Here is a 15,895-nt window from a genome sequence, read left to right on the forward strand (position 1 = left end):
GTTCCTCATGCAAGGGCTTTTGTGAGCGCCCGCGGGTAGCTTCACATGTTCCCCCCATCCCGTGGGGTCTCCCTCCGTGGTTCAGCCTGTGCGAGATGGAAGGTTTGGGCACGGGTGTACACTTGGCCAGCCGAGTCGTTTCTTGTCCAAATGAAATGCAGTGGAGAAACTTTTTTTTATTTGTCGATAGCCTGGAATGATTCTTAATTTTCTGGATGTGCGCTGGGGAAAAGATCCATCTCCTCTGACCTATAAATGCCCTCAATTTGCTCCTTTATTGCAGGGTATCTCCCTTAGCGGTTAACGTAGGCAGCTCACTCCCCGCACCAATCCTGCATTCATTATTAATTACCCGGAGGGAGGCTGGCTGCTCCGCCGTGATGTTTGCACTTCCTCCTAGACAAATCTGCTCAACTTTTTTTTTTCTCTTCTCTTTTCATTGCTTTTTTTTTTTTTTAAACAGAATATAAAACCGTGAAGAAAAGCGGTGATTTTTAAGAAGACGTCATGCTTTCTGCAACTCCCCTGTATGGCAACGTTCATAGCTGGATGAGCAATGAAAGGGTCCGCATGTGTGGAATTAATGAAGACAGGTAAATATTTAAGCTTCTGGCAAGTTAAACCACACTGTAATTCTGCAGCGTGAGGTCTCGGAGTTCGCTCGCTTCCCTAATGCCGGAGTAGATAGCTGCCGCCTTGCATCGAGATCAGCCCAGCTCGGAGGGGGAGCTGGGGGGGCGGGGGGAAACACGACGTGCCTGAGAGCGGTAGAGCAGCCGCTGATTTACTATTTAACAGGCAACCTGGGTCAGTGAAGCGGGGACGCCCTTTAAGGAGATTACTCCCCAAAGCAGCCTTTAAACGCGCTTTTACAATTAATTTATTATTTCGTATTTGTGAAGGGGAATTAAACTAAACAGTGCACGTGTTCTTGCCGTGACTCTGTACGGCAGAGGGGCTCCTGCCTGCGACTTGGCCTTCCCTGCCTTTGGACCAACAGCTTGTCCCGGGAAATAGGAACAGCGGCCTTCCCACAAAGCAAATTTCTCTTCCTCCCCACCTTTTTTTTCCCCTGCTGAATATCATTCATTCGATGATTAAAATGATAGTCTTTAATCATTTTCATTGGGGTGACGCGGGCACTGGCCGGTGTCCTCTTCCCTTAAACCCCAGCTTTTTAAAAGAGCTGAATGACGCTGAACAAAAGCTGCAGGTATGCCTGTGGTTCCCTGTGCCAATTCCATGCGGTTTTAGTGCTTCTCTGTCTTCTCTCTGATCCCGTGTTCTCACTGTTGTGTGAAAAGCCTCCCAGAAGTTGGGGAAAGTTTTTGGTCTTTGCAGGGGAAAAACTATTTGCAAACATGAACTGAAGGAAAACAGCCAAACGTCTCACTCTGCCGTCGCACCCTCCCTCCCCTCTTTCCTCCCGGTTATTCAGGGATAATGATATTATGTGCCACTTACAGGACAGGTGACTTTTAAAAATGAATAAACAAATACATTAAAATCACATTTCTCTTTTAAGGTGATGATGTACCTTTAAGCATTTTGATTGAAATGAGTTCTTTTGGGTAATGCTGAAACTTTCCTTCTGCTGCATGTCAGCGATTTTTATCCCTGGGATTTGAAATTTGGCACTAAGGTATATTCTTTATCGGTGCTTTCTGTGATAACAAGTCCCAGTGCTGCAACACTGGTATGGCACAGATGTGCAGCTCCCTCTTTAGCATGGAACAGCTGATGTTCGTATGATATTAGTGTGTGTGTTTCAATTTTCTCCTCGACAGTGTTTATGGGTGGTACATGAACAGGGTATGTTTAAAATGGGGTATTTTCTCCTTGCCAAAAGAAAAGGGCAGGAGGCAAAAGAGAAGACCTTGACAAAAATCACTTGCGTTAGAAGAGGCTGCTCTGAGGTGTGCTTGGTGTGTTCTTGCTGTCAAAACCCTTTATACATGTTTTCAGATGGCCTTTCCTTTCTAAAGTACTCGCTGTGTATGGAGGAGGATAAATACGGTACCGTATGGGACGTCTCTAGGGAGAATCAAAATAAGGACGTGATACAATCTTGCACTGATCTGAGATGCGCAGGATGTTTTCACATAGTAAGCTTTGGTTTCTTAATAGGAAAATTCCCGTTAATGATGGCGATGCACCGAAAAGCAGACTGGAGTTGAGGGAAGAAAATCACCTGAATCACAGTGTGGTAAGCAGTTTATAGCTTCATGCTGTAGCTAAACCCGTGCCTGTCTCCCCCACCCTGTCTCCTGCCCCCGGGTGTTATTATACGATTACGTGATCCATTTGGAGAAATGATTAAACTACCTCTAGCTGGGCTTGGGCACACACAGGAGTTGTTTCTGTGAAAGGGTGAAATGGGACTTTGTTGATTTCTCTCGTTAATCTCTTGACGCTGACTTTGTGGTGTTGTGTTGTCGTATGACATCATATTCTTACTTTCGCTCTGTTACAAATAATGTCATGCAGCGTACCTGCATGTCTAACAGGAGTAGTTCATGTAAGCGTTAAGTACGTCAACGTTTCAGCAGAGTTGGTGGTTTTCTCCTCCTTTGAGCCTATGTGGGGAGCAGCGAGTGGAGAAGAAATTCAACAGCGGACTTTTCTTCATGCTGCGTCCTCAGACGCCACCTCGCCCCGTGAATCGTGTGGTGGTGACGAGCTCCGGAGCAGAGCTGTGGTGAAGGGAGAGGTCCTGGAGGAGGAGAGGCTCTCCATCCTTCCTTTCCCACGCTCCACGCCACCAGCCCACATCCTCTTGCTCTGGCGGGGCTGGGGCCGAGGAGCGCATTGCTGCATGGGAGCGATGCCACCCAGCATCGTCTCCGGGCCACTTCTGCCTGCTTGGGCTATGGGTCTTCACGCCTGTGTTTCCAGCTGATGGATTTTGGGTGCGGAGAGATTTGTATTGATGTTTGTGGTGATGCATATTGCTCCGTAGGTTCCTGTTCTCCCGGTCTCCAGTGCGACCAGCCTCTGTACGTTTTTGTGACAAACGGGGTGTTTGCATTGGTATCGTTTCTCTTCCAAATGCTGACCTGTCTGTAGCTTGAGCGGTAGTCATTGTAGCGAAACGTGAAAGTAACATACTTCTTGTTCTGTAAAGGTGGATGCGACTACAGCACATCGCATTGACAGTCTCGCAGCTCTGAGTATGGACAGGTCTGGACTCATGCGAGAAGGACTCAGAGTCCCCAGTAGTATTGTCTATTCCAGCTTGTGCGGACTCGGCTCAGAAAAATCACGGGATGCTACGAGTTCGATAGCCGGGCTTGGATTTACTCCTGAAAGAAATCCAGAGATACAGTTTAAGTCTAATCCCCCCGAAGCGGTAGAAAACGCAGCTGTCTCTGGAAAAGCCCCGAATGGCTTCAGCGCTATATACAAAACGCCACCTGGAATACAAAAAAACTCTGTCCCGACGGGAGAGACGCTGGGTTTGGACCGAGCTGCAGGTGACAAGCAGAGTCCCCTCGGTGTCAATGGTGCTAGTTACCTAAGGCTCCCCTGGGTAAACCCCTATATGGAGGGCGCGACGCCCACCATATACCCTTTCCTCGACTCACCAAATAAGTATTCGTTGAACATGTACAAGGCGTTGCTACCTCAGCAGTCCACTTACAGCTTGCCGCAGCACCTGGCTTACTCGCCCGTATGTACGAACGGTGAACGTTTTTTATACCTGCCTCCTTCCCACTACGTTGCCCCCCACATCCCCTCGTCGCTGGCGTCGCCCATGAGGCTCTCGACGGCTTCGGCTTCGCCGGCGATCCCGCCTTTGGTGCACTGTCCGGATAAGAGCTTGTCGTGGAAGATGGGTGTCAGCCCCGGCAACCCCGTCGACGCGCACGCCTACCCCCACATCCAGAGCAGCAAGCAGCCCCGGGTCCCCGCCGCCAAGCCGGCCCCCGCCAACATCCCGGCGGACCCCGCGCTCCTGCTGCCCCACTCGCCCCGGCCGTCCCCCCGCCTCCCCCTGCCCACCCAGGTGGGGGACGCCTATGCCGATTTCCACAAACACTTCCCCAGGATCACCACCTCTCCTTCCTCTGCCGTCACCCTCCCCAAGCCCTACGTGAACGTCGGCGGTGAATTTCCACCTTCACGCCTCTCCAATGGGAAGCTTCCCAAAGGCAGTGATGCTGGGGATGCCCCCCCGCCAGCTGCCCCCCACGCGCGGAAGGCTGGCCACGAGCGGAAAGACAGCCGGTCCCCCCCACTCCTGGAGAAACAGACCCCCACCAAAGACGTCACCGACAAACCCCTGGACTTGTCGGCGAAAGTCGTCGACGCGGAAACCGCCGGCAAGTCGGACCACAGTAAGAAAATGACGCCGACGGTGCTGGTGCATGGCAGGGCGGGAGGGGGGACGCACCTGCCCGGGGGCGACATCGTTCCGAAAGAAACCCTTTCTCCCGGGAACGGCTGCCCCATCTACAGGCCTGAAATTATCAGCACGGCGCCCTCTTCCTGGATCGTTCCCGGTCCCAGCCCTGGCGAGGAGAGCGGGAAGAGCGTCCAACTGAAAAACAAGGCGCTGGACTGGGTGATCCCGCAGCAGCGGAGCTCCTCCTGCCCCAGGATGGGGGGCACAGAGGCGGTCGTGGGCAGCGTTTCGGGGGCGGTGTCGGTGGGGGGGCGGCCGGCATCGGCCTCGCCGGCTCCCAACGCCAATGTGGATTGCGCCAAGACGGCCAGGAGCTCCACGGAGAGCACCGCCTCGGTCATACAGCACGTCGGGCAACCTGTCGCCACCCCCGCGAAGCAGAGCAATAAGGTGGCCAAATCCTGCGCCCAGGAAGCCAACTTCAAGGCGACCGAGACCGCCTTGGCCTCCAGCCCCATCTTCCTGCCCCCCAACGAGGCATTTCGCTCCCCGCCACTGCCCTACCCCAGGAGTTACCTCCCGTACCCGGTGCCGGAGGGGATAGCCATCAGCCCTCTCTCCCTCCACGGGAAAGGACACGTGTATCCGCACCCCGTCTTGTTGCCCAACGGCAGCCTCTACCCTGGCCACCTGGCTCCCAAGCCCGGCCTCCCCTACAGCCTGCCGGCGGGGCGGGGGGAGTTCATGACCTACCAGGACGCCCTGGGGATGGGGATGGTGCACCCCATGCTGCTGCAGCATTCGGCTTTGGAGATCACTAAGGAGGAGAAGACGGAAAGGAGGTCGCGGTCGCACGAGAGGGTCCGCTACGAGGACCCGGCTCTGAGGGGCCGGTTGCCAGAGCTCCTGGAGAGCGGCGGGAAGATGCATTTCGAAGTACCCGGTGACAAGAGCGTGAAATTGCACCAGAGCTCCGGCCATGGTAAAAACTCGGCCAAAAGCGACAAACACCTCTTCCCTGATCTTCTCCGAGACGAGCAAGAGGCTAAAAGTGAAGCAAACGTAACGAAAGCCGGCTTTGCTACGGAAAGCAGTAATCAGGCTAATGACCCTACAAAGCACAAGGTAGAGCAGGCGTCGCAGCACAGAGATTTTATTGTAATGAGAGAGGAGTTCGGAAGAAGTAATGATCTTCACGAAACCTACAATTTCAAGCAAGCCCAGAGTTCAGCGGTGTTCGGCTTAAGGAAAGAAGATTTGTCCGTGAGCCAGCCGAAAGAGAGAGTGGCGGTCCAGCCTTCGCCCGCTTTCTTGGAAAGCGCTCACGAGGGCGATGCTCCGGCCCTGGCTTTTGGCAAGGTGCAGGAGGACGCGAAGCCGTTCTGCGTGGGGACCGCGCCGCCCAGCATCGATGCCAACCAGAGCTATACCAAAGACGGAGCCGATGAGGCGGAGTCTGCCGACGGCAAAATCCTGAAGCCCAAGCCGTCCAAGCTGGCCAAGAGGATCGCAAACTCCGCCGGTTACGTAGGTGATCGATTCAAGTGTGTGACGACCGAGCTGTACGCAGACTCCAGCCAGCTCAGCCGGGAGCAGCGGGCCTTGCAGGTGAGTCCGCGCGGTCCAACGACCGCCGCGCTTTTTTGTCATTATTTCTCTGTTGGCGAGTCGCAGTCAAGTTTTAAAGTTTGAGAGAAGCCTCGCAGGCGGGGAAATCAGGATATTTTTTGTTTGTTTGTTTGGTTTTTTGGTGGTTTTTTTTTTGTTTGTTTGTTTTTTTTTTTTTTTTGTTGGGGCGTACTCGCCAGAAACGGTTTTAAGTAGCAAAGTAAGTTTGTTAGCGAGAGCGAGGCGATGTAAAAGAATAGTATGTATGGCTGGTACGTGTGCACGCGCTAGTAAGCTTTAAAGGGCTGTTGCTAAGATCTGATAAAAATGTTAATGTACGTATGAAATGTTTGTGCAGTTGCGGAGGGGAGTCGGACAGGCGTTGCATGTTACCTTGGCGCTAGCGATGGCTGTAATTTCCTCGGCTGGCCTGTAGTGCCAGCTAGCAAAGCGTACCCAGAAGTTGTGATTAGTATGCCAAACGTGCCGCTCGATGGAGAGGAGTCGCAGCCAGGCATTTAGCGGGTCTCAGGCAACGTTTGCGCCAAGCGAACGCGTAGGGAAGAGTAGGAGCGGTATCGAGGTTGATGCTGAGGGATGACAGACAGATATTGTATAGGAATATCCTTAAGGTTATTTTACTTTTAATGAAGGGATGAGTTAAGCCAAATTGTTTTGCATTGTTAAGAAAAGAATTGGTTTATGCTTATAAAAATGGATGAAATTATCTAAATGATCCATTGAGTGCCCATTTTAATTACATAGATGGAAGGATTACAAGAGGACAGTATTTTATGTCTACCTGCTGCTTACTGTGAGGTCAGTTCTTCAAATTTTTATTACTAGACTCTTACATAAACCTTTGAGTTAAATTTCATTTCCAAATACACAAAGGGAAGTTTGTGGGCCATGGTCGTCTTTATTCATTGTACGGGTTTGTGTTGTTTTGTTTTGTTTTTTTCTTTTCGTTTTTGTCTCTTTTTACCTCCAAAACAGAATGTTTTTGTTTTATATACAATATACATTTATGTATATCTTACATATATATATATGCTTATATATGAAAGAATTGTGTGGCTATTTGCATATAGATGCTAGAACACTGCTTTACAAGTCAGGTGTGTTAAAACTGCTGCCCTAGCTATCTGTCTCAAACCTTGGTTTTGAGCCGATTTTCCTCTGGAAATGCTTTCATATAAGGTAAGGTAAATGAAGTAGCTTTTATCGCAAGACTTTTTTTTTTTTTTTTTTTTTCATATCAATTCTCTTTCTAGCGTGCAATGATGCGCTTCTCAGAGTTGGAGATGAAAGAGAGAGAAGGCCAAACAGCTACCAAAGACTCAGAGGTCTGCAGATTCAGCCAGGCAGACTGGGAAAACTTGAAAGGAAACAGTGAAAAGAAGCCAAAGTCTGTCGCTCTGGAAGATGCCATTGCTGACCAAAATGACAATGACAGATGTAAGCGAATTTAGATGGCTTTCCGAAGCGCGTACGTGTCTGTGTGCCGCTGCAGCTTGCGGCAAAGCTGGGCGGGCGGCGCAATCTTTGTGTTCTTGGGGTGTTGCTGGTTAAAAGTCACTGACACTTCAGGCTCTGCGGGTACGGAGCTGCCACAGCTGGTGCTCTCCGTGCTTGTTCCGGGGTCTAGAAGTTACTGGTTATGCTTGTACCTGCTTTTCAGGAGAGAGTTAACCGTCACCAAAGTTACTGTGTCTGTTTAATCGATGACCATGATACCACGTCAACCAGTGGAAGCGAAGGTCTAAGGTTATGTTTTAAATGCAGAAAGGAGATGGGGGAAGAGTGAGAGGCAACAAGGAGTTCAGCTTCCTGAAGGTGCCGTAGCGCCGGGAAATGCCGGGATTGCAGCTTCCAGGCAAAGCAAGGATGGAGGGCAGAAGGGTGGTGGGGAGCAGGGAAGGACATCGCCTGCCAGGCTGGCTTATCTATAAAGGCTGGCTGTAAAACTCCAAACTCCAAGAAGCTGCTTTCCCTGAGTGACTTCTTGCTGCAGTGGCTCTGGGGAGGGTGCGTGCGGGTGGCCAGCTCAGGTCCTCGCAGGCAGGCAGGGGGCTGTGAAATTCCCCATGGGGCTGGTGGGGCTGGCTGTTCCCTCTATGCTGCAGCAAGGCGTCAGAGGACTATGGAAAGTGCGTGTTAGAAGCACTGTCCTAAAGGCAAGACAAACTTAAATGGTTTTAGTTGGTTGTTTTTTACTGTATGCAGTAAGAAAAGAATTGTATGTGTGCACGTACAATTTTTTTCTTTTTTCTTTTTTTTTTTTACACTCTTGGTAACCATCTGGCTTCCATGAGTTTCCCAGTTTTTTTTCTTTTACCTATAAAATTAAGGAATGGATCAGTTCTTCCTGCTGCTACTTTGTTTTTAACAACTGAGAAAAAAACCCACCAACCTATGCTGAAAGTATTGCAAAACAAGAGGAAACACTGCAGACTGCATCGTGTGTGTGTGTGTGTGTATCTGTGTGTATGTGCACTGTGTAACTCGGTGGGTAAGCGTGCTCCTCTGTAGGTGGAGATTCATGAGTAGGGCTAGTAGAAAATTTCATTCGGGCAATTTAATAACTTTGAATTATTGTTCTGGTCTTTGGTTAATGCTTTTGGCAGAGAGCATGCCGGTCAATCGTACTTGCTCGGTTACTCACCTAAATCAAGTTACCGTGGTATTGCTGTCACTGAAATAACGGCCTCAACGAGAATCGGCCTGGCAAAATATCAAGGGAAAGTTTTAATTGTGGCAGTGGAGAAGGTACGGGGATGGGGAGAGGCTGAGCCTCTGGAAGCTGAGCGGGCTTTCCATTCTCCCAGCTCTGTCGAGGCAGCTTCGGGGAAGAAGGCAGCGCTGACTTTGCAGTCCCCGTGCTAAAGCCGAGAACTACCACCCTCTAATACTCTCCCTCCCCTTGCAGCCCCCCTTCCTCCTCAAGTGGGCTCAGGGTGCCCCGGTGATGTCCTCCGTTAAAGCCTGCCCTGGGTGTGCTGGGAAGCATTAAAGAGCAGCATCAGCGGGGTCTGGCAGCTTGCTCTGGCAGCAGAGTGAGATGGGTCTTGACGGGGTGAGAGGGAGAATAGTGGTCTGTGGGGTCAGGGATGGGTGCAGGGGAGGGAGGGAGAGCCTGACCAGTGGTGTGGGGCATGCTGCTTGGGGGGGGCTGCGGGGAGGGAGAGTATTAGAGCATCCTTGCTTGCTGAAACACCCTTGGGAAAGGCTGATGATATGGTGCGTCCTTAAATTCATCATTTAGTGAGGTCTCCAGCGCTTGAATCTGCTGGCTAAAATGTGTTTGAGACTGTTAAATAACTGTTGGAAGCAGGGAAAGTATGTTAGTACATTAGTTTGTTCCTCTCCTCTAGTAATTAGCTCTGACTTAACAGGCTATTTCAGAGTTTAGCTGAACGTCTGAACTCCTAAAAGCACAGATCTGTTCTGCTGAGGGAGCTCCTCTTCTGCCTGTACAGCAGCAAATACTTACCGGTACAGATCCAGTTCTCACTAAAAGTTTTTTTTTATCGTGGTGTTTCACCTCCTGCCCCCTGGGATAGCAGCTGATAAATCAGGAAGCCTGGTTTCACGCTTCTTGAATGCCTCCAGTGCAGCCGCCTGAGCTCTGGAGGGGCTTGAGCCGCCCGTGGTCTTAAAGCATTTCTCACCGAGTGACCGGCAAAGGGGCGATGGGCTCTGCCCCCTCTTCCCCTTCGTTTATCACCAGCGAGAGCCAGGGCTGCTTATCTCTTGCCTTGCCTTTCCCTCTGATTTCTAACCGTGCTGATGGTGCCTTTGGCTTTAAAGCTCTCAAACGGGAACTAGCTGATGGTTTGCAACCTCTTCCGTTTTCCCTTCTGCCTCCTGCTGAAAAGACGTTTCACCCTGTTTGACGGAGCCTTTGTCCGGTGCTGGCAAAGAGCAAAGTGTGCCTTCACATGAGGGGGCAGGGAATTTAGGAGCAAAACCGGCATGACCCCCCTGCCATGAGCACTTCACCTGCCTGGTGTCGGTGGGGAAGAGGGAAACCGCAACCGAAACTGTGATTGCGGCACGGAGCCGGCTGGCAGGGCTCCTCCGCTGCCACCGCGCTGGCCATGGAGCGCAGGAACCGGTGGGGGCCCCAGCAGCTGCTCGCCCCCTCGGCTCCTCTAAATCCACCAGCGCGACGGCAACAACAACAACAAAAGGCTAAATAACACACAGGCAGGTGATGCTTACAGAGGCATCTGATGGGATGGAAACTCCTTTTTTTAGCTTGCCCTGGGACTTACTCATTTTCCTACTTTTATAGCATGTGTACGGACTTTTTTTTGAAGCAAGTGAAGGCACAGTGTCCCGATTCCTTGAACTTTTCCTCTGACTTGGTGGTGCATGGCTTTCCCACACTGAGAGCCTTCTTAAGCTTCTTCATGCCTCCTAGAGAAGGGTAAAAGACGTGGTTTTGTTTTGTTTTTGTTTTTGTTTTTTTTACAGAAGGCCTGATTTAAGAGAGGTAGCCGCGTTAGCTAATTAACGAGCAATTAAAACTAAGGAGTAAAGTAGAAGTGCTTTAATTCTCTCCCACCTCGTTTAGGTTTTGCCGGGCGTTCTGAGAGCAGCCGCGAAGCTGCTTTGTTGCCAAGGTGACTTGTAAATGTTGCTGAGGCGATGCTGCTCCGGTGCATTTCCATAGCACAAACATGATAAATTATGGGATGCATATGTCATGAGTCATAGGATTGTTCAGAGATCAAGTGATTTAAGCTATTGGCACGGACACGCGCATCAATACGGGCATGTGATGATCGCATGTCGGTTTGTAACAAAGCTCTTTAGCGGTATTGAAAAAATCATACCCAAATATGAAAGATTGAATAAATTCTACAAGCTGTGAATTTCTTGATCGAGGAACATAATTACCCGTTTATCTAATTTTATAGGAGCAAGACACTGCCCGTTTAAGCCTTAGCTGGGAAGACTAAAACCTGGTATGTTAAAAACTTGATCTTGAGGCACCAGGGCATGGGGAAAAAGTTAAACCAGTTTCTATGCGTGAAGGTAAATGGTGTAATGTGCCAAAGCCTTTAGAGCTGGTTGTTTGGCATCAGCACGAGGTGCCAGTGTCCCTTTGCATGGTAATCTGCTGCTTTTCTTTTCTTGCTGGGCCCTGTGTATACCTGAACAAATGAAAGATGGAGACGGTAAACATGTCCTTTGCCCTGGTCAGTTATTACCTTCCTGTGATGGGACATAGTGCAAAAAAGAAAAAGAAAAAAAAAAAAGAAAGGAAAAAACCAGAAGTCTGCAGGGAGAATGGCGGTTGTTTGTGCAGCGCAGTGGGCTCGGGCAGAAGGAAGCAAATGTGGAAAGTTCCCAAGCAGAGGCACTTGGAGGGAAAAATGAAATTGACTGGGTTCCCTCTGCCTCATGGGATGCTCAGAATTGGATGCTGAAGGTGACTTAGGGAATTTCTTACAATCGTTGTGATCTCCACGCTGGATGCTGGGGTTTAGCATTTGGATAGTCATTACCATCCTCGGATGAATAAACGGTGCCTTGCATAAGTGAGTGCAATGAGAGGTTGCTCCAGGGAAGAGGAAAGGCTGTTTTTAGCTGCCACGTTATTTGAACAAAAGAATTGCAGCTTAAACACTAAGATGTGTTTCCTTGTTTGCATCGCATGGGAGGGCCTGGCCTCAAGCAGCTGACGGCAGCAGGAAGATGGAAAAATGAAGGAAAGTTTTGATTTTTTTTTTTTTCGGGTAGCGTGTTTGTGCGTGCGTGTAACTGCTTCTTGTGAGATTGTAACCCGTGCAGCAGCGAGGAGACATCGCTTCAGGCAGAAACCGTATGGGAAGAAGCGTCTTCTTAATTCTTCCTTGTTTTCTAGTTGGGTAGGACAGTGAGAAATGGTTTGAGTTGCTGGTGCTGGTTCTCGCAGCTGGTGTGAGACTGGCAAATGCTGGAGGCTGGAAGAAGGAACACGTTTAGGAGTTTAATCTCCTTACTCATAGAGGTGTGTTGCTATGAGAACTCAGCATTTATCCCGTGTTTCTGGCTACCTCGTCACTGTTTGAATAATGAGGATATAAAAACTCCCAAGTATTTTGTTGTTCTCTTCCTCAGGCGAAGAAAAGGATGTTGTAGATACATGGCAGCGGGGGGGGGGGGGGGGGGGGAACAACAAAAGCAAACAAATTCTCCTTGTCTTTGTTGGGCGTGCAAGATATGCTTATGTTGCTGTGCCTCCTGTTGACATTTGTATCTTAATTTGGGGAGACAACACGTCTGATCCGGGTTGCTTGCAAAACAGTTTGAGGACAGAGTGGAATCCAGTGGTAAAATATTAATAGAGCCTGTGCTCCGTGGCCGCTGTGCCAAGGGGGAAAAAAACCTCTGGGCGTGCGAACGTGTCCGTGCAAGCTGCGGAGAGAACCTTGACAGCCCCTGGGTTCTACCGTGTCCCGAACAGTGGCTGACCTTTGTTCTTTGGCGGGGAAAATCCGGCTGTAGAAGAGGCGGAGAGCAGCGGTGGCGGTGGAGCAGATTGGCAGGGACGCGGCTGCCTGGCTTTGCCGCCGCTGTCCTGCGATGCAGGATGCTTACGCAACCCGGATTAACACGCGGAGATGTCGCTTCTCTAATGGTCTTAACCGCATCGAGCGGGAGGGATTTCAGAGACGCGTGTGTGGCGGTGGGCAGTCCTCGAGAGGGATTTCTGGCTCGGTGGCAGCGGAGATGTAGCTCTGGTCACCTGGGGGGGTCCCCCTCGGATGTGACCGGAGAGCGGAGGCAAAGGTGTGGCAGAGCTGCTGGCAGTGAGGGCATTTTTTGGATAAACTTCAATAGGTGCGTGCTCTTCTCCGTGGCACGTGGAACCCTGGAGAAATGCTCTTAGCGAGGTCTTTTGGTGGTGGCAGGCTGGAATTAGCTTGCTGTTTCCTGCAAGCCCCAAAGATTAAGACCATCAACACCGCCCTCCTCCCCCCCGCCTCCCCCGCCGCCCTTAGAGCCTGCTACTTCCTCTGACCCTGCGAAAGCTTCTCTGGGAATTGGTCAGGATGTGCCTGCCTTTTTTCAGGCCAGACGGTGTTAGGAGTAGGAAAGCTGTCCCGATCTAGCGACTCTCGGCATCACCCATGGTGTGTAGCTGCTGGTACCTGCTGGAGACATGGAGGCTGTAAACAGCGGGAGCGTGGTGGAGAGTGCCCTTATCGGGTCTGTCTGGGGAAACCGAGCGTATGAGTGTAGTGTTTCCTTATGAAACGGGGGGAAAATAGCAGGTTGCATTAAAAACGTAAAATGAAATCCAATAATGCATTTCTAAAGTGATACTTAAGACGTGGCCGGTCCAGCTTCTTTTACGCTGTGTGAAACCGGACTGCCAGAGCTGTTGGTGTGGTTATAGGGTACAGCTGTTGGGCACCATCTCCATGCCAGATGTGCAAGGACGGGGTATTGCCAGATTCGTTCTGGTTCTGGGGGGACACTGGCGATTTAGAGGCACAGTCACAGTAAGCCGAGATACCTGCTTTCTGGAACATGTCAGCATTGCTGGCTGGAAGAAGTGTGACAAACTGCGTTTTAAAGTCTTGAAGGGAGCAGGTGTTGGCCAGACGGCCTTGCGGAGAGGAGCATCGCCAAATAGCAGAATGGCCCGAGCGTCCCGCTCGCCTGGAAAAAGTCAACTTTTGTTTTGATTTTTCTTGGCCATGTATCTTCTGCTGTTTTATAAAGCAGCCCCACAGGCAGCTTCCCAAGCAGTGTAAAAATGATGCTCTGGTGCTTGCAAACATCTCCAGAGCCCTAGGTGCTACTTGGAGCCATTTCCAAGTTGTGGTGAAGAAAAATCTCACCAGGGAGGTTTGTTGTTTTTTTTTTTTTTTCCCCTCCTCAGCCTTCCATTGCTGACAACAGGGATTTCAAGGACAATCGTGAAGCCAGAAGTTGTTGGCAGAGCTGTAGGAAGGCGCTCCCAGGATAAGGCGGGATGCGACTGGGCTGCATCCAGGGGCTGCTGGTGCCTGGGTGCTGGTGTGGTGGGTCTCACTGGTGTGGTGGGTTTCAGAGGGGAATAGGAGGCGAGAGGGGGCTGTGGAGGGGCAATGTCTGCCCTGACGAAGAGGAAGAGCAGAAGTTGAAGGCCAGTCTGTATGGTGGGGGAGGAGGCTGAGTAAGGTCGGTGGGGATCAGGGGAAGGGAAGGGAAACTGTCAGGAGTCCACGTAGGAAACCAGATATGTTTGCAGGAAAGGGAAGTGGGAGAAGGAGGAAGGGCAAGGAGGAGGAATAGGAAACGGGACAGTGAGCCGTGGGGAAGTAGGACAGAGCATGCAGACAGTTTACCAAACAGCAGCAGATGTGCAGAAATAGCATTGGTCATCTGGGAGGGCTAAAACACGTGGGAAAACCAACTTGTTTCTGAGAATTGTAAATAGGAAGCTGATTAACTGTGTTGTGTTCTGTACCACGTGTCTGCCTAACCATGCCTGGGCTAGTTTGGTTTAAACCCAAGAAAAAATATCAATTCAAGATGATGATGAAGTGCCGTTTTAAGTCAAGCATCCATTTAAGTCAAGCATCCAAATCGCTTAAGCTGTCTCTAAATTTGGGAGAACAGTATTGGAGGAGGGAATCTGAAGTTTAGGGCAAGCATGGCAACATAAGTCTTTTGGGGCTAGTTTGTCCGACTATTTTTTTTTAAGCTTTTCAAAGCTTACCTGGTTGCTGCTGCTGGAAATATTCCCTGAAAAAAGTGAGGTCTTTTTTAAAAGGAGGTGACAAAGATCATGTGATGTACAGTGACTGGCTGGTTACTTGAAGCGAGGAAGCCTTTTTATAACCTTGGATTCAAGTAGTGCTTTTTGCAAAATATCACAGCTATTCTTAGTGGTATTCCCGTGTACGTGTGTGCATGCTCTGTATCCCATTTATATCTCCAGAAGAAGGGACGAAAGCTTTTAAGTCAGACTCTGCAATTCAATGCGAGAAGTTAGGGGAGGATTAGGAGTCAGCGGAAGACTGATACTTTATTATCATAATAAGGTATTTCTGAAAAGCAAGTCATTGCAGAGTGCATCTTGGATTATTACTTACCATGGTTTTGGGGGGCAAGGTCGCTTTCTGAAAAGGGTCTGTGCTTTCAATATCTGAAGATATTTCTGTATTTAAAAAGGCGTATTGTGATGTCTCTATGGCTGCAAATATTGTGAATGTTGTACTTCTTAAATTGATGTAAAAACAACACAAAGTATTGCGCTTTTGGGAGGGGGTTGTACTTCGCTGTTGAGGGGAACTGCTGCCTTAGGCTGACCAGAGGAGACTTGTTCTAATGTAAGATTTTGTGTTTATTTGCATGCCTCATAAACTGTAAGTAAGTCATGGTGGAGATGACATTGAAGAGATCAGAGAGCATAGCTTTCTCACAATGAATTGTTTTGTATTTATTAGGTCTTGTGGTGTTTGTTTTTTTTTATTTTTAGGTAACTTTACTAGCACAGAAAACAACCAAGGTCACTTTCTTGAAACTCCCGAGGAAAAAGATCTCTCAAATGAGCAATGTTATTTAGAGAGACATTCTATATATGAGAAAGCGGAAGACCAGCCAACAGAAGATATTGGCCAACATCCATGTCCACGTCTGGACAGGAAGCGTAAACACTCTGGTGAGAGAGTGCAAAATGATGGCAGCCAAAATGAAAACTTTGTGGATGAACTGCAGGATGAACTTATATCAAAAGCAAAAAAGAAGAAGAACTCCAAAGGTAAGACAGCATTTTGCTTTGGTCTCTCTCAAGGAATGTCTTGTGAAAGGAACGTCCCTTTGGCTTAATGTGTTTCCATTTTTGAACTTGATAGTTACTAATGTGAGCACTGTCATTTCACTTAAAATTATATATATGTATATATATGTATGTATATATATGTGTATATATATATATGTATATATAAAAATCTT

General features: G+C 49.4%; 1 protein-coding gene across 5 annotated transcripts in view; it reads left to right on the forward strand.

The window, feature by feature from the left end:
- Nucleotides 1–507: 507 nt before the first annotated feature.
- The window catches only part of BCOR (BCL6 corepressor), a 39,618-nt gene continuing 24,230 nt past the window's right edge, over nucleotides 508–15,895 (forward strand). For 2 of the 5 annotated variants that reach the window (XM_074154762.1, XM_074154927.1), the window contains exons 1-6: nucleotides 508–593; nucleotides 2,128–2,206; nucleotides 3,125–5,953; nucleotides 6,719–6,772; nucleotides 7,228–7,411; nucleotides 15,420–15,701. In XM_074154762.1, the coding sequence (XP_074010863.1) occupies nucleotides 508–593; nucleotides 2,128–2,206; nucleotides 3,125–5,953; nucleotides 6,719–6,772; nucleotides 7,228–7,411; nucleotides 15,420–15,701 (3,514 nt within the window). Of the gene's footprint in view, nucleotides 594–2,127; nucleotides 2,207–3,124; nucleotides 5,954–6,718; nucleotides 6,773–7,227; nucleotides 7,412–15,419; nucleotides 15,702–15,895 lie in introns of those variants that run through there. The other 3 variants (XM_074154997.1, XM_074154845.1, XM_074155077.1) reach the window with 2 other exon arrangements.

The sequence above is a fragment of the Numenius arquata genome, chromosome 1, assembly GCF_964106895.1.
Source record: "Numenius arquata chromosome 1, bNumArq3.hap1.1, whole genome shotgun sequence".
Lineage (NCBI taxonomy): Eukaryota > Metazoa > Chordata > Aves > Charadriiformes > Scolopacidae > Numenius > Numenius arquata.